General features: G+C 54.2%; 2 protein-coding genes across 2 annotated transcripts; one reads left to right on the top strand and one right to left on the bottom strand.

Moving 5' to 3' along the window:
* Window positions 1-7095: 7095 nt before the first annotated feature.
* PCYOX1L (prenylcysteine oxidase 1 like) lies at window positions 7096-14914 on the top strand. The gene is made up of 6 exons (XM_045026836.1): window positions 7096-7537; window positions 8896-9102; window positions 10203-10377; window positions 10574-10785; window positions 10997-11137; window positions 13051-14914. Exons 1-6 carry the CDS (start codon window positions 7417-7419, stop codon window positions 13707-13709), a joined length of 1515 nt encoding a protein of 504 aa, XP_044882771.1. The 5' UTR covers window positions 7096-7416; the 3' UTR covers window positions 13710-14914.
* Window positions 14915-17332: 2418 nt separating this feature from the next.
* IL17B (interleukin 17B) lies at window positions 17333-21407 on the bottom strand. Its single transcript, XM_045026841.1, has 3 exons — window positions 21350-21407; window positions 18504-18838; window positions 17333-18031 (listed from the first exon to the last, which is right to left on the bottom strand). Exons 1-3 carry the CDS (start codon window positions 21368-21370, stop codon window positions 17770-17772), a joined length of 618 nt encoding a protein of 205 aa, XP_044882776.1. The 5' UTR covers window positions 21371-21407; the 3' UTR covers window positions 17333-17769.
* Window positions 21408-22412: the final 1005 nt, after the last annotated feature.

The raw sequence follows: 22412 nt of genomic DNA, 5'->3' as shown, positions 1-22412 counted from the left end.
CATGGAGAAATGCCTTGCAGTAGCATCAGTTCATTTTGCAGTATCTCCCAATACTTCACCTTGCAGATCACTGCCCTTATGTGACACGTGGTCTGTTGCATTTTGCCCTTTTGGGTGCAATATACTCGAGCAAGTTTACTCCTTATTGACGACTCATTTCAAATAGCTTTATTGTGCAGCGTAACCCTCTTTAACTGGAACTCATGGGCATCCCAAAGTAGGTTATGGTCTCTGGGATTTACTGAGGAGGACAGGCTTCCTGCCCCCCTTAGACTAAATGCCTGTTTATTATTTCCCATCCCTGCCCCAGACCTTCATATAGTACAAGGTCTGCCCTCCCTTCTGGTTTAGGCTGAATGTAGGGAACTTGCACCCTTTTTTTGGTGGGTCCTACTCTCCTTATTTTGCCGGCAGCTTTGATTCTCCCTGTACAGCACCTATGCACTTCTTACCTGAGGGGGCCTCTGCCGTTTATTTCCAAGTGGCCAATATGGGGTGAATTCCCAGTTCTTATGTGAAAGGCAGCTGCTGCTCAAAGGGGCCTGGCTACCAAACAGCGGTGATAAAACCTGCCCCACCTGTTTGCAGAGGCCACTTCCTTGTGGGTGCCACAGCAGGGAATTCTATGTTGTCCCACAGTATGGGACTAGGAGTGGCAGCTTAGGTCTAGAATGGCCCAGCGTAAGGACAGAACCAGCCCAGCAAGTGCTGTATGATGTCCTGTAATGCATGCTAATGGCTCTTCTAGTCTTCTGTCAAAGAGCGAGAAGCAAGAACTCATAAATGAGAATCACCTCACCTAGATCCGTGTAGCCAGGTCAGTCAGAGATCTTGTAAATATGAGGAAACGTACGTACGCTAATCATACCCAGTTGTAGAATGTGCAGATGAGGCTGGGGCAGTCTTTACAGGCATAGCTGAAGGAAGGTAAGACTATGCTGCTGTTTCTCCAAATCAAACGCCTACCAGCCTTATCATTAGCACAACTGTTTACTAATGCTGTCTCCCTGTCACTCGCACGTATAGCCCGGGTGAAAGTGAGGCAGTGAAACAGTGGTTTAGAACAGTGGTTCTCAACCAGGGGTAGACAGAGGTCTTTGAGGGGGTACATCAACTCATCTAGATATTTGCCTAGTTTTACAACAGGCTACATAAAAAGTATTAGCTAAGTCAGTACAAACTAAAATTCCCGGGGTCTGTACTAGGACCAGTCCTAGTCAACATATTCATAAATGATCTGGGAAAGGAGTAAACAGTGAGGTGGCAAAATTTGCAGATGATACACAACTACTCGAGATAGTTAAGTCCCAGGCAGACTGCGAAGAGCTACAAAAGGATCTCACAAAACTGGGTGACTGGGCAACAAAATGGCAGATGAAATTCAGTGTTGATAAATGCAAAGTAATGCACACTGGAAAACATAATCCCAACTATACATATAAAATGATGGGGTCTAAATTAGCTGTTACCACTCAAGAAAAAGATCTTGGAGTCATTGTGGATAGTTCTCTGAAAACATCCACTCAGTGTGCAGTGGCAGGTCAAAAAGCGAACAGAAAGACATCATTAAGAAAGGGATAGACAATAAGACAGAAAATATGATATTGCCTCTATATAAATCCATGGTATGCCCACATCTTGAATACTGTGTATAGATGTGGTTGCCTCATCTCAAAAAAGATATATTGGAATTGGAAAAGGTTCAGAAAAGGGCAACAAAAATTATTAGGGGCATGGAACAGCTTACATATGAGGAGAGGGACTTTTCAGCTTGGAAAAGAGATGACTAAAGGGGGATATGATAGGAGTTTATAACATCATGACTGGTGTGGAGAAAGTAAATAAGGAAGTATTATTTACTCCTTATAACACAAAAACTAGAGGTCACCAAATGAAATTAATAGGTAGCAGGTTTTAAACAAAAGGAAGTATTTTTTCACACAATGCACAGTCAACCTGTGGAACTCCTTGCCAGAGGATGTTGTGAAGGCCAAGATCATAACAGGGTTCAAAAAAGAACTAGATCAATTCACGGAGGATAGGTCCATCAATGGCTATTAGCCAGGATGGGCAGGAATGGTGTCCCTAGCCTCTGTTTGCTAGAAGCTGGGAACGGGCAACAGGGGATAGATCACTTGATGATGACCTGTTCTGTTCATTCGCTCTGGGGCACATGGCATTGGTCATTGTCAGAAGACAGGATACTGGGCTAGATGGACCTTTGGTCTGACCCAGTATGGCTATTCTTATGTTCATACAGACAATGACACATATGCTCTATACACTATACACTGAAATGTAAGTACAATATTTATATTCCAATTGATTTATTTTATAATTATATTGTAAAAATGAGAAAGTAACCAATTTTTCAGTAACAGTGTGCTATGGCACTTATGTATTTTTGTCTGATTTTGTAAGCAAGTAGTTTTTAAGTGAGGTGAAACTTGCGGGTATACAAGACAAATCAGACTCCTGAAAGGGGGACATTAGTCTGGAAAGTTTGAGATCCACTGGTTTAGAGAACTCTGAAGCAGACTGCAGAGGTGTCTGTTCTTTAGGTAATGGTGCATCTCTATTTTGCTTTGCACTAAGTGGTTCTTAGGATAGCAGTTCTTGGGTTGATACGTTTGCCTTTCTGGTGTTGGATATGGCTGAGCAGAGGTAATTCTCAGGCCTGTTTCCTCCAACCAAAACCTTTTGCCTGTAGCTGTTTTCCTTCCAGAGACCAACCATCTCGCTATAGAGCAACACCCAGAGAGAGGCTGTGAGTGGCGCTTGAGACTCCTGCCTCTCAGTGCAAAGTGCTATCCCTGGGTGGCCAGGCCATGCCTCCCTTGTGGTGTAGTGCTCTGTCTAGGCACTGTAATGATGATATAAACATGGTGCTGCAGGGTCCTGGTTGGTTGTTGCACTGACCCCTATCCAGTGTGCTCCAGTTTAGAAATTCCAACTCCTAGTGCCGACCTCACCCCCACCCTTGGGCTATGGGTTAGAAACTGGATCATTGACTTGCCTAGGGTGGAGTGTACAATTGAAACTTAGTCAGCAATGCCACTGTTGCATGAGTCACTCTAGAATCCAGCTTGCACTCTATCTCATAGGGCTTTGGGAACTGCAGGGTTGATGGGCATGCAAACAGGCCTTCACTATTAGTGTTGTGGTAGCAGCCAAAGGCCTTATTGGGAGCAGGGTTGCCACTATGGCAGACACTGTACAGACCCACAGTCCCTACCCCTGTGAGCTTGTAGTCTAATTAAAAATAACTCTAGTGAATGCACTGAACTGTAGAGAAGTGGGGAGGGAGGACATGAATCAGAATACAGTTGGGGGTTACAGAGTTAATGATAGCTGCATTGCCTGTCTGACTTCTTAGAAGCATAGCAGTAGAAGTGGATCTTACGGAGGATTTTAAAGGGGGAGAGGTAGCAGCCATAACGAAGACCATTCCATGTGTAAGGGCCATGCCGATGAAGGCAGAGATGTTTCTGTGACGTAGAGGCACTCACTTTCAATCACGTTCAAAGTCGGGTTGGCTGCCAGGCCCAACCCACCAAGTTGTTCCCATCTGATGGCTGATTGATGACCTGTGCAATAGGAGTTTGGGGTGATGTCTGAGGAATGCAGGGGAGTCTGTCTAGTAGCTAGTGGACATGGGTCCAGTTCACACACTGCAAGGTGCACTGATTGATATTCTTGTTGGCAGTCTCAGCAAAGAAGCTAAGGGTCAAAGGGCCATGGAGACAGGCAGGAGAGGCAGGAGTCTCGAGCTCCACTCACAGCCTCTGGTTTTTTTGCCCAGCTGGAGTTGATTCCTATGCTGGGAAGAAGGCAGGGGACAGTGTGATGGAAACTGCCCCTGTTCAAGTTGAACTTGTTCTGGCTCCAGGGGTGTCAATCTGGCATCTTCACAAAGTGCTGAATTCACACCATGTCTTTTTGAAGATAAAAACTATTGTACATCCCCTAGGAGACTGTGGGAAAACAATACCCAGGGCCCCACCACATGAACCGCCTTAATTTTCCTCAACCAGATTTCAGTAACAAGGGCGTGAGAAAGGAGGGTTTGGGCTAGTGCTTTCTGTACTACAGGTAACTTTCTTTTCCCACCCTCTCAAGATTTCAAGTCCCCCTATAAACATCAGTGACTTTCTCCTCCAACAGCCACACCCCAGAGCCGCATACCTGACCGAGAAGGAAGGACATGGAAATCTAACATTCTTCAATCTCCATTTCCTTTGTATGGCTTTGGGTTAAGTTCCTTCTGGCCCTGGCAGTGGGCCTCATGAATGGGAGAGATGGGTAAGGTGACCGGATGGTGTGGAGTTGCATGGCCTATTGCTAAGGGTATGTCTCTCTTCCCCTACCTGGCTTTATAAGTATGGCAGGTGGAAGCTGGAGCTCTCCACCCTTGGCTCTTTTATGTGGCAACATGGAAAGAACATTAAAGGTTGATGTCCAAGTTTGTCACCCACTACTCTGACTTCTGATGACATAGAGTGAATCAAGGCTGTCCTTCCAGAGAAGGGTTGTAGAGGGCAGCAGAGCACTAGATGTTCTGTGCTTTGGATGGAGTATTATGGTAGCAGATAGAAAGATGAATGTTCTAACCCACAGTGATGTCAGATCCTAGCTGCTGCTCTGACAGCAAGTCCCAGCTGCCATTGCTGGTCAGACACATGCTAATTGTTCTGGGCAGAGCTTTGGGAACAGACATCTCTCCTTCATGGAGGCTTGTAAGTAAGCTGGAGCCTTTCAGTCAGCTGTAAGAAAAGGGTGGGGGTTGCTGCAGAGACATTCTCCCTGCTCCCAGAGACAAAGGGATCTGAACTGGTCTGTTGTAGCACACCTTCAATGTATTGCCACAACGCTATAGAGACTGGAGCCTCTAACTGCCTTAGAGAGAGAGAGAGGGAGGAATAATTCCCTCTTGCCATACTTCCTCTGACCCTGTCACTATCATTCTGAGTCTCATTGGGGCAGAGACTGATAATCGGGCTAAAAAAACCCAATTGTGTGTGGAGGCAGGGGATAAAATGTCCACTAACCCTGCCCAGTTCATCTCACTGCTGGCCTAGAAGCAGCTCTCCAAAGGCAAAAGTTGGGGAGTAGCCTACTGCATTGCCTACCAGTCCAGAATTGCAGCAGCAGAGCCCAGGCAATCGACCTGGCTGTATAGGACACCTGCCCCATACTTCCACCTTTTCATGTTCTCTGTATGTATAAATATCTTCTTGCTGTATGTTCCAGTCTATGCATCCGATGAAGTGGGCTGTAGCCCACAAAAGCTTATGCTCAAATAAATGTGTTAGTCTCTAAGGTGCCACAAGTACTCCTGTTCTTTTTGCGAATACAGACTAACACGGCTGCTACTCTGAAACCTGCCCCATAGGGATGCATGTTGCTCTCAGCTACCCTGCCTGAGTGCCTGACTGGTGCTAGGGGGCTGCTGCTGCACACACTGAATTCCTGACTACCTGTCCCTTCGGAAAGGTGGATGCTGGCTGTACCTTCTGACTTGCCAGGACCATCACCTGAAGCTGCAGAGAGAGGGGACGTTTGCCGCAGCACGAATGGAAGTGTAGGCAGGAAGCAGCTGGGAGTGCATGTGGAATCATGAGCTGTTCACAGAGGAGGGTGCGGGCTTGTGCCCAGCCGCTACTTCCCAGAGTGCCCCACAACGCCTTGGGTGTTCTTAACACGTCATTTTCTTTGCATCGTTTTTACTTTAAAGAGACAGATCTAAGCAGGGGCGGCTCTAGGTTTTTGGCTGCCCCAAGCAGTCATGCCCGGGAGGCGCCCCGGAGCCGCGGGAGCAGTGGACCTCCCGCGGGCATGACTGCAGAGGGTCCACTGGTCGCGCGGCTCGGCTGGACCTCCCGCAGCTGCGGGCAGTTCGCAGGTCCGGCGGCTCCGGTTGAGCTGCCGCAGTCACGCCTGCGGGAGGTCCAGCCGAGCCGCGGGACCAGCGAACCGTCCGCAGTCATGCCTGCGGGAGGTCCACTGGAGCCGCCGGCCGAGTGTCCCCTCCGCAGTCATGCCTGCGGCAGGTCCGCTGCTCCCAGGGCTCTGGTGGACCTCCCGCAGGCATGACTGCGGCAGGTCAGCCGGCCCAGCCTGCCGCCCCCCCGGGAAAGGGCCGCCCCAGGCGGGTGCTTGCCCCGCTGGGCTCTGGAGCCGGCCCTGGATCTAAGTATGTTCAGACAGTACAGACTCCAACCCAAGACATTCAGTACAGTGCTGTTTATCTGTATGTGCTCGGGGTCATCCCAAACGGTTGGGTATGCAGGCAGTCAGATACATGGAAGGGCTATTAACTAACAGAGGGCTACACGGCGGTCGCACTGTGGATTTTGATAACTAGAATTTGGGGATCAAGGGAATTTGGATAATTGGACGTGTGCTGTATTTCCTTTTCCTTTCTTTTTCTTAATTCTGATTTGAAACTTTGTATTTATATTTATTTATTTATTTTGCAGGTTCCCCTGCCATGTTTGCAAACCAAGAGGTGCAATTGGTGACACTGACTATGCACATAAGGGAAAGGGAACGTCTCTGTAGAACTGAAGGCCCTGATCTTTCAACTGGATGTGGGTGGGTAGAGGTGCCAGCTGCAGCACAGAGTACCAATGACTTCTCTGGGGCTCTACATGAAGGGTGACCAGATAGCAAGTATGAAAAAATCGGGACAGACTGTGTGTGTGTGTGGGGGGGGGAATAGGCACCTAGATAAGAAAACTCCCCAAATATTGGGACTGTCCCAGGACATCTAGTCACCCTATCTGCATGGGTTCAGGGGTCCACCCACGGGGATCTAGCTGCAGGATCTGGCTTGGGGGGGGAGGGGGAACGTGCTCTCTGATAGGCCCCCCTCTGTCAATTAGCTCCACTGCAATGGCCCCGTGTCCACAGGTAGCTCAGTGCAGGATCAGGGCCACAGGTGCATTTCTCTAGCTCGCAGCCTGTTCCATTGCGTTAGGGCCCTGCCGGCTCCATCCCCGTTGAATTCTGCAGCAAGCGGAGAGAGACACAAGGGACCCCAGCGCCTCGGTGGGGCGGGGGGTGGCTGACCTGCAGCGGGAGCGAACCGGGCTCTCCTAAGGCAGGCACGGCCATGCGTTTGCTTTCGGTGCGCGGTCCCTTTAAGAAGGCCCCTCCGCAGGCTCTGGGGCCAGTGCACCATGGGATCAGCCGCACGGAGCGGCGTGGGGGCTGGGCTGCCTTTCCCACACGGAGCCGCGCAGCCTTTGGCAGGAGAAGCGAGACGTACCGAGGCCCCGTGCTCAGCCCGCCGGGGTGTGGCCGCTCCCCCTTTGCCGGGGAGCAGCGTGGCTGGCGATGATTTGATTGCACGCGCTGGATTTTTGCATTCTCTTTCTTTTGCTAGGTGCAGCCTCCTGCTCCCCTCCATCCTCCATGATGGCTGAGCCGCAGCCGCTGCCCTGTGCAATGCGGCTCCTTTCAGCTATCGCTATGGGGGTGCTGCTGGCAGGTCCCTCCTCAGCTGCAGCAGGGGATGCCCCGCCTGGCAAAATAGGTAGGCGCTGCTCCTTCTCACTGGAGAATGGAAGAGAGTCACTGAGATCACAATAGAAAAAGATGAATGGGGTGGGGAGGCCGGCCAGCCACTGATCAGAAGAGACCAAGGAGTGGCAGAGCTTATGAATCTGCAGGTCGGGGGGGGGGGCTAAGAGGCATTGGCAATGCTGGGGGCGGGGGACAGAACCCAGCCTTGGAAGAGCAGCGGGTGCTGAGGGCCAGGATTCAGGGGCATCAGCAGGAGCAACAAGGGCTGCTGTGATCAGGGTGGTGAAGCATTGCAGAGCTGTGGCCTTCAGTGCTGGCCTGTCTGGGGAGGGGGTGCAGCCATTGGTTTAGTTTGACTTCTATATGCAGGGGCAGCTCCAGCCAGGCCAAAGGGGGAGGGGGGGAATTCTGCGCCTGCCTGAGGCTTGCAATTTGGGGTGGGGGCAATGCTCTCTCTGCCCCACCCAAACTACGTCCATGGATGTAGCTGGTCAGGACTGGGGTGCGTGGGTGAAGCTGTGGTAGCAGCGTTGCCTGCCCAGCTCTCGCCTGTGCTGTGCTTGGTTCCGGGTAGCACATCCTGAATCCACTCCTTTCACCTGGGGGTAAAAGAAGAAATAACTCAGAGTATTCCAGTTCTCAGGGGGCTAGGGTGCCACGGACCTGGCGAGCCAGGTTTGCTTAGTGCCCTTGTGCTTGTGGCAAAACTAGCCCTCTAGCTGTCAGGAGATTGGGACTGATCTGCTGAGTGTGCCCCAGGCAGATGACCTGTGACATATGCCCACCTGGTGGCAGTTTGCTCGTGTGTACGTCTGTTCCCCTCCTTCCCCATCTCAGGGCTGGCTTGTAGCATGGGTCCAGTCAGTTGTTTAGCTGAATTAGTCTCTAGATAGGAAAGGCCCTCGGGCTGCTGATGGCTTGTACTGATGCTGCTCTGTCGCACTTGAGTGCATCTGGCGTTTGGTAATGGACCCCTCTGACCCTTGCTGTCCCCTCACATGGAGTTTCCCTCATCTATCCCCTCACTCAGGTTCCTCGGTCCTTCCCAGGTCTGGGACCAATTTTATTTTGATCCCAGCCTTCTTGCCGGCTCACTAGGAGCTGAGTACCTTAGGGTTGCTGCCTGGGGAGTCCTAGCCACTGCTCAAGCCCATTCCAAGGTCTCACACTACAGAGGCTGTGCTTTCTTGATCTGATGTGGTGTGTGGGGATAGTCCATGCTTTGGGGTCCCCTCTGTACACACTGCGTCTCCCTGCGAAAGCAGCCTCCTGCAGATCTGCTGCTCCGCTCTGTTGTGGCCGTGGTGAAAGCTGCGGGTATGTTCGTCATATCTAACAGGCCTATTTCCCTTGCTTCCCCACTGGCAGCCGTAGTGGGCGCTGGGATAGGTGGCTCAGCAGTGGCCTACTTCCTGCAGCAGCACTTTGGACCACAGGTGCAGCTGGACGTATACGAGAAGGGCAGTGAGGGGGGCCGACTGGCCACCCTCATCGTCAACAAGCAGCAGTACGAATGCGGTGGCGCCTCTATCCACTCACTCAGCCTGCACATGCAGGACTTCGTCAAGCTCCTGGGTGAGTGCTGCCCCTCCCCTCTGGTGCACACGGGGAGTGGGCAGGAACCCCTCTGTCCTTGCCCCTTCCTTGGAGCTTGGGAAGAGAAGGTCCTCGGTGCTGACCCTGCTCCTCAGGAGAAACCTGCTCCAGCCTGCAGGGCTGGGGTGTTTGCAGCACAAATTCCCCTCCCCTCCTGACAGCTAGGCCTCCGCCTAGATTAGGGGCCAATCATGAGTGCGGTGAGGATGGGAGGCTCAGCATTGCCAAACCCACCAGGCTGATGTGACATCCCAGCGTGATGATCTGAATCCCCTTCAGAAAGGGCTGGTGTCATCAGCACTCCTGCTCCCTGACTGCTCGACCCAAGGCAGGGCGTAGATAGACGCTGACGTGAGCTGTGTCCCTCATTCTGAGCTAGAGGGCCAGGGAGCTGCAGGGTCGGAGAGTGGCCAACAGCCTGCCCTCTGTCTTTGTTACACTCAATCCCTATTACTCCCTCGTCCTGAGGGACATCACAGGGCTCAGGACTGGGATAGCAGAGGGGCACGACGGGGGCCCTGTGGGACTTGGGCTTGGAGGAGCAGGGGCTGTGGGCAGGATCAAGGAGCATTGCAGTGGACGTGACAGAAGCCAGTCTCTGGGTGCAGCGTCAGTGGGAGTAATGCTTGAGGACTGAGGAGCAGGAGTTTCTGTCACTGTGGCTAAGAGTCATGATCTGTTTTCTGTTCAGCCAACCCAGAAGCAGTGTGTGCCCCTAATTTGTGACATCCCTCTAACAGGTCGTGTCTGTCCAGGGAGCTTGGGTCCTAAAGAGCCCACAGAGTGTCACACTGTGCATGTCATTAAGGTTGGGCCCATCTGGATTTCTAGTTCTCTGAGTTTGGGGCTGTTAGGACCTAGGGTTTGGTTCGGCTCATGGTACAGTGAAGAGCCGGTGACAAAATCCAGATCTGGATCTACATCCTGACACTTCGCCCCATCCCTGCCCCACACGCAGGGGCGTTTTGCTGTGGGCTCGCCAGCACTTGGGCCCATCAGCAGTATCAGTGTATACAGCAAAGGCTTGTTGTCATGCTCTGGATGGCTGACTTAGCTTCTCTCACTGTCGCCCTCTGCAGGCCTGAAGCACCGACGAGAGGTGGCAGGGAAGAGTGCCATCTTCAGTGGGGAGCAGTTTGTCCTGGAGGAGACGGACTGGTACCTGCTGAACCTCTTCCGGCTCTGGTGGCACTATGGAATCAGCTTCCTGCGCCTGCAGATGTGGGTGGAGGAGGTGATGGAGAAGTTCATGAGGTATGGGATGGCTCAGCAGCATCAGTGCTTCTGAGTGTGGAGAGAGTGGGTGTGGCCTTCCCCTCGGCCCCAGGCTGGGTGCTCTGTCACTAGGTGGCCAAGCTGAGAGAGGACACGTTAGCCCTCCAGGCTCGGTACAGGGGCCGGGATGGGTGTGTGTGCTGCTCCTGACTTCCTTTCTACTCGCCTCCTGCAGGATCTATAAGTATCAGGCACATGGCTATGCCTTTTCCAACCTGGAGGAGCTCCTGCGCTCGCTGGGTGGCGAAACCTTCATCAACATGACGCAGCGCTCTGTGGCCGAGTCCCTGCTGGAGGTGGGCGTCACGCAGCGCTTCATCGACGACGTCATCGCAGCCGTCCTGCGCTCCAGCTACGGCCAGTCAGTGCTCGTGCCCGCCTTCGCAGGTGAGGTCCGGCTGGTCATGCCAGTGCCCTGCGAGGGCCCCAGGAGCCTCATTGGAGCCAGCAGCTGGTGCTGCTCAGTGGACCCGGGGGCGCTCTGGCATTGGGACATCTGAAGCCAAAGACAAGCATGTATCTCCCCTGGGAGCAGGCGTCCTGGGGAAATGCCTCCCTTCCACAAATGGAGTCTAACCCCCACTGTTCCTTTTCCCAGGGGCCATGTCGCTGGCAGGGGCTCAGGGCAATACGTGGGCTGTGGAAGGTGGCAACAAGCTGGTGTGTTCGGGTTTGCTGAAGCTAACTAAAGCCAACGTGATCCAGGCCAGGGTGACTGATGTCTCTCTGCACAGCTCAGGTGAGCCAGTTGGGCCTCCTGACTCCTGCCTTCGCGGGGGTGGGGAGGGGAAGTTGACATTGGGGACTGTATATCTCCCAATGGGGCGGGGGCTGAGTCTGTAGGGCTAGGGGCCTCAGTGGGGTAGGGGTATCTCTAGGACTAGTGCATTTCCCTCTTGCCTCTGGATTTAGGGGCACAAGCAGAGCAATGGCGGAAGCAGAGAGCAGAAAATAGCAGATCTGCTGGCAGGAGGCGGAGGGCTGAAAGGCCTCGGATTCTCTTCTCCTCTGCCATCCCCCTGCTCTGCCCATTTGCGTCTGTTAGGTTTGGGTGGATGCCTTCTCCCTGTGCTGTCATGGTCTCATAAAGCATCGATGTGAGGGTGCCCGGGATGGGTCACGCTGAGAATGCCACACACCACAGGGCAGACTGCAAGAAAAAGGGCAGACACTCCCTAAAACTGGTGGTTTATTCTAGGGCTGTCAAGCGATTTAAAAAAATTAATCGCACTGTTAAGCAATAATAGAATACCATTTATTTAAGTATTTTTGGATATTTTTCTACATTTTCAAATATATTGATTTCAATTACAACACAGAATACAAAGTGTACAGTGCTCACTTTATTTTTATTACAAATATTTGCACTGTAAAAAACAAAAGAAATAGTATATTTAAATTCACCCACGACACTAATACAAATATTGTAGTGCAATCTCTTTATCTCATTCCTGTCGGACTTGGGAAGGCACTTCAGATTCCTAAACCTTGGGTCGAGTGCTGTATCTATCCTTAGAAATCTCACAACTTTCTTTGCGTTTTGTCAAATCTGCTGTGAAAGTGTTCTTAAAACATACATGTGTTGGGTCATCATCCAAGACTGCTATAACATGAAATATATGGCAGAATGTGGGTAAAACAGAACAGGGGACATTCAGTTCTCCTCCAAGGAGTTCAGTCACAAATTTAATTAACACATTATTTTTTTTAATGAGCAATATCAGCATGGAAGCATGTCCTCTGGAATGGTGGCCGAAGTATGAAGGGGGCATATGAATGTTTAGCATATCTGGCATGTAAATACATTGCAATGCCAGCTACAAAAGTGCCGTGCGAACACCTGTTCTCACTTTCAGGTGACATTGTAAATAAGGAGCCGGCAGCAGTATCTCCTGTAAATGTAAACAAACTTGTTTGTCTTAGTAATTAGCTGAACAAGAAGTAGGACTGAGTGGACTTGTAGGCTCTAAAGTTTTTTGTTTTGTTTTTGAGTGCAGTTATGTAACAAAAAAAAAAAATCTACATTTGTAAGTTACACTTTCATGATAAAGAGATTGCCTTACAGTACTTGTATGAGGTGAATGGCTGTGGCTGGACAGGTCTGTGGCGAGGGAGAGATGTGAAATGGGAGGCTGCAGTGCAGACCTCTCACACCAGAGGGTGCAGTGAGGCTAGCATGTGGCTCCAAAGCTCTGCGCTGAAATAGTGGAAAGCTCTGGCATCTCTGTGGCAGCCGGTGTTTCTCCAGTCGCTGGGGAGGGAGACTGTTGCCCCATCCCCGTCTGCTGCCACGGGGAAAGGAATGTTTATTGATCAGCCGCAGTTTGTCTCCTTTGCTCAGGGACCCTGTGTTGCCCGATGGCTCTGCCAGGTGACTCCCCAGGACTGGAATGGGGACATTGGGAGGGGGGGGGGTGTTGCAGTCCAAAAGTGAGATACAGTGGGAGTCGGGAGGGGGAGGGCACTGGACTGGAATAGCAGGGAGCTGCAGGTCAGCACTGAGGTGCATTGGCAGAGCTGAGATGGGCTGCAGGTCAGGATGCCGCTTGTGCTCTTGGTGCTCCCATCTTCGTGAGCGGTGAACCCAATGCTGTTGGCAAATGATGCTCTGGGCTGGTGGCTGTACTGAGTCTCCGTGCTGTCCCTTTGCAGACGGGAAAGCCCTGTACCAGGTGCGCTACGAGGATGATGAAGGCCAAGGCTCGGCCTTTTACGACATGGTGGTTATCGCCACGCCACTGCATTCTGGCAGGAGCAACATCACCTTTGAGAACTTTGACCCCCCCATCACTGACTTCCCAGGCTCCTTCCATCCCACCATCACCTCCGTCATCCATGGCTACCTCAACTCCTCCTACTTCGGCTTCCCTGACCCCAAGCTCTTCCCCTTCACTAGCGTCCTCACCACTGACTCCCCCGACCTCTTCTTCAAAGCTATGGACAACATCTGCCCCGTCAACATCTCAGGCGCCTTCCGGCGCAAGCAGCCCCAGGAGGCTGCCATCTGGCGGGTCCTCTCCCAGCAGCCCCTGGACAAGCAACAGCTGAAGACCCTCTTCCGCTCCTACTATTCAGTCCAGGTGACGGAATGGCAGGCTTATCCCCACTATGACTCCACCAAGAGCATCCCGCCCATCATCCTGCACGACAACCTCTTCTACCTCAACGGTGTGGAGTGGGTGGCCAGCTCCATGGAAATGGCTGCCGTGGCAGCTAAGAACGTGGCGCTCCTGGCATACAACCGGTGGTACCAGGACCTGGAGAAGATTGACCAGAAGGACTTGATGCACAAGGTGAAGACTGAACTGTGACACGAGCAGGGGCTGCTGGGGAGCTGGCCAGGAGCCTCTTCATTTACTAGCCTGCTGAGGGTTTATTGTTGGGGGAGAGACCACTGGATTTCTGGCCGAGAGGAGGGGAGGGTCTGACCAATATATTCCTTGTATGTTGTTGCCTTCAATAACGCCGACCCTGCACCACCCTGTGGCGCTAATGCCAGGTGCCTGCTACAGGCATCAACGCTCAGGCTTCCTCCCTACCCAGCCAGTGCCAGGGAGGGGTGAGGAGGGAACTGCCAGCCAGGACCCATTTCAGATCCTAAGTTGGGCTGGGGCTGTGCATCCTTAACAATGGCCAGTGCTGAGAATGGGGTGGGATGTGCAAATCCATTCTCTGGTCACTTACCCTCTGGGGCTCGAGCGTGGAATCCCATGAGACTTTCAAGGGGTAAGACCTGACAATGACAAGAGCAGATATGGGGCCTAAAATATGTGGCCACGTGCCTTGGGCCCTGACCCATATGGGGCCATGTACCATAGGCACAGATCCAGAGGTGGCTATGGACCTTCTAGTATGACCCACCTGGCAAGACCCAACTATCCTATAGAGCAGTGCTGAGTCTAGGCAACTGCCTGGCCCCAGCATTTCCTGGGCAGGACTCCCCTGGCTGGCAGTGCAGTCGGACTCCTTGATCTAGCTGCTGGGGTTGTCCTCAGTCCTTGCAAGACCAGCGCTGGGCCCAACGCTCAGGTCTTGGCAGGTATGTGGTTCTCCAGCTGCGACCAGGTCTGTGCTGTGAGTCCGTATGACTAGTGGGTCCCTCTCAGCTTCTCACCCAGAGCTGCTCTTGCTTTGTTAACCAAGCCCATCAGCTCCCCTCTAAATGCTGGCAGGGCAGGGGCTGGGGGGAGCTGCCAGCTAGAGGGGCTGACGCTGCAGCAGCCACAAGGCCCGCTCACCTCCTCTCTACAAGCATGACCTACAAACCCCTTTCCCAGCGCTAACCCAGACCCCTTTGGGCCTTGCTAGCCTCTCCAAGCCCATGCGTTGGGGACAGACTGAACGCACACTCAGGTTCCCTGGGGCAGAGGGATTGATGCTCAGTTTAAGACGGGTTTTCAACCTTTCTTGAATCATGTCCCCTGAATCTTAAAAAAAGACCTAACAGCGTAATCTAGAGGGAACTGGGGCCATTAATACATTGATTCTAATAAAGGGGATTCTGCTTGAAGTAAATCAATTCTTTGATCTGCTGTCCAACTGTGCACAGGCTAGAAAACCTTTTAAAAGCATGTCCCTTAATAGCCACCCAGTGTTCAGGGCAGTATTTCTCAGTTTCAGCATTGAAGACCCCGTATGCCCCGTCACAACACGCACTGAATTGGCCGGGATGCCGCTCTGTCGGACAGGAATGTCTGGGTCAGACCTCAGTGCGTGGCGTTGTGACCCCGAGTGAGGGGAAAGGCTGGCGATGCCGCCTAGAAAGTTAGATGTGCGGCGCCCCCTGGCTGAGAGCTGCTTGTGAGCTGAGTGAAAGCTCTCCTTGCCCAGAGCCATGTGGCCTCCATAGTCTCACCCACCAGCCCACGGCGGCCCTGTGGCCCCGATGAGTTGAGACTGCTCTGCTGGCTGGCTGGATAGGCCCTGTGGTAACAGAGATGGAAACTGGCCAGCAGCATCCCCAATGGAGGGTGGCTGAGGAATAGTTTGGCGGGGAGAAGAGTTCAGTTTTTTGGGACTAGAAGAAAAGCATTAGCACCCCCTTCTGGCTCCTTGAGGAATGGCCAGCCCCACTGTGGGAGGGTGGCCTGTGTGCTGGGGCTGGTGTGCCGGAGGAGAAGTAAATCGCAAGGAGCCAGGTTGGTTTGGCTGAGGAGCGGTGCCAGCAGATTATGGTGAGGGATGCGCTCTATTGTCAGTCTCCAGCGCTGTCTCTGAACTGCAGAGCAGAGCAGGTAACCTGCCAACCACAGCTCCAGCAGAGCCAAGGCATGAGGGGTCCTGCCTCTCTTCTGACCTTCCCCATTAAAGCTCCCAGGCTGTTTGGGTTGGTGGCTTGCTTGCTGTACCCAGAGGAGCTGGGCTGGCTCGGGGGGGATAGTGACTGAGGTGGGGATGAGGTGGTGGCCGTCACCTCTTCCTTGGGGGAGAAATACTTTCCTTGGTAGAAACGGAGCTAGTGCTCTGTACCAGGACTGCCTGGCCCAGGGCATTGGCCAAGCCGTCCCACCTCTTTGCCTCAGTTTTCCTGTGTGTACAATGGGTACCGCAATACTGGTTGTGAGGCTGACTTGGTCAGCCTCTGTGAAAGGCTGTGGCGCTGCTGAAGGTTAGCCCAGCTCAGGCTCATCCTGCAGACGCTGCCACTTGAACCAGGGCCAGCCAGATTTTGTCTGTTTTTCAGTATCCCTCCCTGAGCAGCAGGGGTAGCTGCAGGAGACCCTGTGCTCTGTGAGGGGGCAGTAGCAGGGCCTGGTGCCATTGTTCTGTCGATGCCGCAGAGGGCATTGGAGAGGCTGGCAAAGGGGAGATGGGCTCTGATAAGCCTGGGGAGGAGGGATTGACACCCCCACTGTGCCGAGGGGCAGTCCTGATCTAGTGCCCAAAGACCAGCCAGGAACCAGCCCCTTGCCTGTGCTGCCTGGCTCTGTACCTGAACCAGGCTTACCTGGGGTGAGAGGCCAATGCTGTGCCCCCCTTCCACTCCCAGCTGTCTTCTGACCCCACCCTCAACCTCTCCTGCCCTGCTCCTGGGGGCTAGTATGCTCCATGCATGGCTGGACATGGCAGCTTTCTCCAGGGGGTGCTGCCCCTCCCCAAGGGGTGATTTCTATGGTGGGCTTCCCACTCGTTAGTGCACACTGCCCTTGGAAGGCAGCAGAAGCCCTTAAGCCCTTGGAACCCAGCCAGGCTTCCTGCTCCAACCCGGACCCTGCTATCGGGTGTTCCAGTGGGGCCAGGCCCCGTCCCGGTGGCACTGAGATAAGGCACGTTCTTCAGCTGGGTGCAGCCCAAGAGGGGTGGCAGGGACCAGGGAGCCTGGAATTTCAGAGGCAGTATCTGCTGCTGGGGGCTTAGGTTCAGCAGATGTGCCTCCTCCCCAGTGATCAGCTGCTGGCAGTGGCCCACAGCAGCCCTGGCTTGTGCTCTGACCAACACCTGGCCAGCTCAGAGTCGTGGAATCAGCTGCAGCGAGCTGGGGTCAGGGCGCATTGTGCTCACCATCAAATACAACACCACCCCCACCCCCCGCACAGACCTGGGGCGGGTGCAGGGCTAGCCTGGCCACAGACTGGATCTCCCGTGCTGGCACTGCTGGGAGCTATAGGGGGAAATCAGGCCAGGAGCAGCTGCCTCTCCTGGCCTCTGCCTGAGGTGGTTTGGGACCTGCCCATGAGATGTTGCCTCCCTTCCGGTCATGCCTGGTCGTGAGACGGGGCGGCCCTTTGGGCTCAGTGGGCCAGTTAGCCCGAATGGCTGTGCAGCAATGCAAGTGTGCGGATGCGAGCCCAGAACTGAGCGGCTGCTGAGCAAGGGGAGCAGGTGACAGGCGGCAGCCAATGGGGCTGAAGTGCTGTCTTGAGGGGCATGGGAGTGGCAGTTGCCATTCACAGCTCCCAAGCCTTCCAGAAGTGGAGCCCTGCATGGCAAACATCCCTATCTTCCCCCTGCCCCCACCCCCATTCTCCTGCTTGAGGAGCTAGCTTGGGGCGAGGGGGTTGCGGAATGGCTTTCCTTCCAGGGCCCTGCTGCAAGCTGCAGAGCTGGCACGGCACACGGGGTACCCCAAAGAGCAGGGCCCTGCAGCAGTTGCTCATGCTGGAGGCCAGCTAGGGATATGTGGGTGCAAAGGAGCAAACCATCTCTAATCTAAGCAGCTGCCTCCTTGCTTCAGATTCCCCACCACCCCATACACTGTGCTTGTGCCTTGACCACCCCTCCGTGCGGGAGAGGCTTGGTGGGCACTGGCTGGGGCCCTTGCCAAATGGATCCAGAGGAGGAGGCTGGTCAGACGAGAGCTGGTGTCCATACACAGAGGCCGGGGGTTTGGTGCTGCCAGCATGGAGTGAGGGTGAGAGGACTCTCTTGTCCTCAGAAGATGCAGGTGCAGCCCACGGCAATGGTCTCCATGACCATCTTGTACTCCTTGTGGCACCTCTTCTTCTTCCTGCGGGTCTTGGCTCCTGAGCCCTCAGGGGGGTGGCACAGGAGCCGGCGGACAGGCAGCTTGCTGTAGATAGGGATGCTGACGATGGTGCGGTCCTCCTGCATGGTGAAGGGGTTGATGCAGCCGGTGCAGAGGCACTGCGCCTCTGGGATGTCTGCTGGGATCCGCGTTGCATCGTGGTTTATACTAGAGAAGAGGGAGAGCATGAGGCTTACAGAGCCTGTAGGGGAAAGTGGGGACAGGGGCAGGAGTGCAGGCCAGTTGCACACGGAGGCGCCTTGGATGAGTGTATGTGTGTGAGGGGGCAGTGCCTGCACACAGGGAAGGGGGAATACGTGCCGCAGTAACACACACATGGAGAAATGAGCCTGCACCGGGCTCTGCCTGTACATGGGGGGATGCCCATGCATGAATCAGTGGGCACCCATGTTGCAATGCCCACACATGGAGGAATGGGGGGGCAATGGACTCAGGGATGCAGATCACTGACCCAGTGCAATTGCTGCCCAATGGAACAGCATCCATAGGGGTTCCCCACTTGGTTAGTGCCCATTGGGTTCCCTTCACAGCAGAGCCCTGCCCTGTTCCTTTGTGGTGCTGGTGAGAGCCCTGCCCTGGGAGTGCCAGTCCCCAGGGGCGCTTTGCCCTGCAGTCTCACCTGTAGGCCCACGGAGACAGACTCCTCTTATTGGACCTCCAGAGCCTCAGGTTGACCTGACACTTGCTGTTGGCTGGCTCCGAGCTGTTCCGCAGCTGGCTCACCATCTCCTGGATGCTCTGTTCGTAATCCTCCAGCAGGGTGTAGGAGCTGTCTGCTGCTGAGATCATGGAGCTCCTCTTCAGCACGGGGTCGGGGCCAGGTGTCTGGGCCTCCGGCAGCTGCACCTCATCCCTAGCCACTCCTTTCCTCTTTCCTTTTGCTCCCTTGCTTTGGTCCTTGGGTTTGGTGGTAGCAGCCCACGCGAAGGAGACGGAGAGAGCGCAGAAGAGAAGCTGAGAAGGAAGCCAGGACAGGGCGTGACTCTCCAGGCACGGGCCAGCACTGGGAATACTTCCACCCAGCCCATACTGGGCTGGGGCCGGGGCCCAGAGCGGTTATGTTCAAAGGGAACAATATTCTATCGTAGGAATCGCCAACCCTACCAGGGCTGGAATGTCCCAGAGGGACATCAGTGCAGGGAGGCAGTATGGGGTCCAGTGGTAAAAACAGGCCAGGGCAGCAGGACTCCTGTGTTCCGTTCCTGAGTGCCACGGCCTTGTTGGGTGACCCCGGGTGAGACCTTAACCTCTCTGTGCTTCAGTAAAGGGGGCAAATGAGACAGGTTCTCCTTTGTAACCGGCTCGCAGGCGGGGATTCCAGCAATGATCTAAGCTCCTGGGGTGGCATTTCCTGAAGGCACATCCTGTAAGGTGGCAGCCTCAGGTGCTCCCTGTGCTGGCTGGGTACATGGGGCAGCTGACTGGCTCAGCCTTGCTCCTGATTACCAGCAGCTGGCAGCGTTTCCAGCGTGCTAGTGGGGAGAGCACCATGATGGCAGTTCCAAAGCTAGGCTGGCTGAATAGCTGCTTGTTGCAAGTGCCCTGAGTGTTGAAATGATGGAGGGGAGAGGCCGTTTGCAGAAAGTCAGGATAAACTCCCTAGTGAGCTGAACAGGCCGGGGGGAGGGGACTAGCCCCCATGTTGGGTTGGTTTACTAATGGGATAGAAAGGGTTTCTCTCTGTTTTTCCCCTAAGGCCAATGCAAACAGAGCTTTGGTCTGTTTGTTTCCTTAGCCACCGTTTGCAGGGCTGGCATGGCAGAGACCTGGAGGAGGAAATGATTACGGAGAGACAGCAGCCAGTCTAGCTTCCCTGGTGAAATGCAAAAGGGTAAATTCCCCATGGCAAGTCAGTGGTGAACGCCTGCCATGCTAAAGACTGGTAGTGACACAGGGATGTGTGGTGCACATCTGCAATTCCCACCCTGATGCCACCTCTAGCGGGCCACTTGTCGTCATGAAAAGTGGGGAGGGGGATTCTGGGTGTTGTACCTGCAGGGGCTACAGCAGAACATTAGATCAACTCAGCTAGATGACTCAAGAGCGTGAAGGATCCACACCCCGAGCGATGTAGTTGAACCAATCTAAGTCCCGGTGTAGCCAGTGCTAGATTGACGGATAGCTACCCCCTGCGGGGGAGGTGGATTTGCTGCCGTGCCGGGAGAACCCCTCCCATTGCTGCAGTACACGTCTATGCTGAAGCGCTGTGCCGCTGCGGTGTTCTGAGTGGAGGCTTAGCCTGGGATACGCCAACCCTCTGGAGTCACTAGTGCAAACCCTGATAGGGAGAGCACCCCCACCCCCAGGGGAGGCTGCCTGAGCCCTCATCTCTCGCAGGTAGTTCAAGTGAGCCGTGCGCAGCTTCCTATGTCTTCAGTGCTAGCTCCCCAGCCCCAGTTTGTTGTGTATGGGTGTTCTAGCCATGCTAGGAAAAGATATTTCTGTTCCCCCTGCCCCTTGACTAAAATGCACTTCCCCTCCCCAGCTTACTGCTGTGCTTTGTTGGGTGGACTATTTGTCAGCCCCCCCACCCCCACCCCCACCCCACCCCAGAGGTGGCTGCATTGCTGTAGGGAATCTGCATGTGTGTAGGGCTTGTAGATGGTTAAGGTGTGTTAGAGCAGAAATACTGAATAGTGTAATCATTAGCCAAACCCTCCTGGATTTCCTCCCCCATGACCCCTTGTGTGTCTGTCTCCCTAGCACTCCATTCCGTGGTTGTTCCTCGTGGTGTCAAGGGGGTGCCAGGGTACCTGAGCCCCCAGGAACTGGGCTACTGAGGTACCTGCCCTGTGTCCTATAAAGATGCCATTCTCCTGGCACAGTACATGACCTGAGTTGTCTCTCCTCTGCCTGTTGTGAGCCAGTGCTTTGCCCTTTGGCCATTCACCTCTGCTCCCTCCCTTCCTGTCTCCGGCCCAGTCACAGTGCAGGGCTCTCTGGCAATGTCTCTCACACTTCTCCCTGCAGGAGCCTGCTCCATCCTTAAAGGGCAGGGCAAGCTTCCCAACAGCAAACAAAGCCACCATTTCTACATATAGTCCCCAGTTGCAACTGGACACAGGAGTCTTCTTCACTCCCTGTCCTAAACCCGTGGGGTGTGACATTGTGCCCAGATAAACAGCTGCCATGCCCCACCCCAGAGGTGGCTGCATTTCATTGCTGGGTGCCATGGTTCCTACATGTATCTTAGCTTGCAGAGTGCTTGGGATCCTTGGGGCTGAAAGGAGCTCTCTGAATGCAAGTCGTTCTCCAGGCAGGAGCTATCACGCTGGCCTCTTTGCACTGGAATCTCTGCAGCCCACAGGCTCTGTGGCTGTTTTGTCCCAGCTATCCCAGGCGTGGGGAGCAATAACTCATCCAGGCAGAGCGCCTGTTTCCAAAGCAAACAAACCCCACCAGCCCTTCATAAACAGAGCATAAATAAAAAGCACCAAGTTTAGTGAAAGCAGCCCAGACACCTACCAGGGATGGAGCCCAGTCCATGGCAGAGGGCGACTCGGAGACTCCTCGCCGCAGTGTGACGGGAACAGGATGAACCAGGCGATTTAAAAAGGAAAGCACCAGCCCCTAATCTCTGCAGTGCCGGGGGGTGGGTCTGGCAGCACAATGAGCTTCCCCCAGGTGCCAGCACGGCTGTTGACAGAGGGACAATGGCTGGTGTTGTCTGGTGCTGCAGGCAGAACGTGGGCTCCCCATGGCCCACGTGCACTTTGCTGACAGCGTGAGCTTACGGGCTGTGCTTGCTTAAATACCTGCTACCCAGCACCGGGGCAGGCTGAAGGCAAAGTCCCCTGGAAAGGGTAGATGTGCCATGCAGACAGGCTGTGGTGTGCTTTGTGCAGGCTGCGTAGGGCAGTGGTAGGAACACAAGGCTGGGAGCAGGTGCCCTGAGTTCTAGTCCTGGCTCTGGACACTGCAGTCATGGCCCCCCCTTCCCAGGATGTGGAGGCTCCTCTCTAGGCCAAGGGTTTGGATTCAGCTGATGAGAAGCTGTTCAGGGGCCTGTGTGAGATATTGGGGAGGTCACAGCTCAGTCCCTGGTGCATAGGAAGCTACCCTGCTAATGGCACAGTATATGCCCTAAAGAGATAGGCCTGGAGAGATGGCTCCTGGTGCATGACATGGCTCGGGAGCTTGGCCGGCCAGCTGCTTTCTTCCTCTGATGAGCCGAGGTCCCAGAGCAGCCTCAGTGTTCCTGCCTAGGGGTACGGTGCCCCCTGGCCTGACTGATGAGCAGTGCAGAGAGCTGGCTCCAGGCCTTCCAGCCTTGCCAGCTCAGGTCACTTGAGGCAGAGAAGCGTCTAGGTGATGTTATTGTTCATTTCCACCACACATATCAGTGGCTTCTCTGAAACCCTCTCCGCCCTTCCCCCAGGGCTTTGCAGACAATGGAGTGGATGCGCCCAAAGAAATGCAGGTGTTTGTAGGGCACAGCAGAAGCCTGCCTGTGCACCCGGCAGAGGGGCTGGCTTTGGAGCTGCCGGTAAGCAGCACCGATGCGGTGCTCTGGACCGTCCCGGCTGTG

Source organism: Mauremys mutica, chromosome 8, assembly GCF_020497125.1.
Source record: "Mauremys mutica isolate MM-2020 ecotype Southern chromosome 8, ASM2049712v1, whole genome shotgun sequence".
NCBI lineage: Eukaryota > Metazoa > Chordata > Testudines > Geoemydidae > Mauremys > Mauremys mutica.
Note: the sequence above shows the minus strand (reverse complement) of the source record. Positions and strands in the feature narration are given on the sequence as shown.

What these genes read in the sequence shown, in the direction of transcription:
- PCYOX1L (XM_045026836.1), top strand. Translation starts at nt 7,417, where the DNA reads ATGATGGCTGAGCCGCAGCCGCTGCCCTGTGCAATGCGGCTCCTTTCA. An exon ending in TGCCCCGCCTGGCAAAATAG is followed by an intron (nt 7,538 to 8,895) that starts GTAGGCGCTGCT and finishes CCCCACTGGCAG; the next exon opens with CCGTAGTGGGCGCTGGGATA. An exon ending in TGTCTCTCTGCACAGCTCAG is followed by an intron (nt 11,138 to 13,050) that starts GTGAGCCAGTTG and finishes GTCCCTTTGCAG; the next exon opens with ACGGGAAAGCCCTGTACCAG.
- IL17B (XM_045026841.1), bottom strand. Translation starts at nt 21,370, where the DNA reads ATGGACTGGGCTCCATCCCTG. An exon ending in TGGACTGGGCTCCATCCCTG is followed by an intron (nt 18,839 to 21,349) that starts GTAGGTGTCTGG and finishes CTTCCTTCTCAG; the next exon opens with CTTCTCTTCTGCGCTCTCTC. An exon ending in CTGTCTCCGTGGGCCTACAG is followed by an intron (nt 18,032 to 18,503) that starts GTGAGACTGCAG and finishes CCTCTTCTCTAG; the next exon opens with TATAAACCACGATGCAACGC.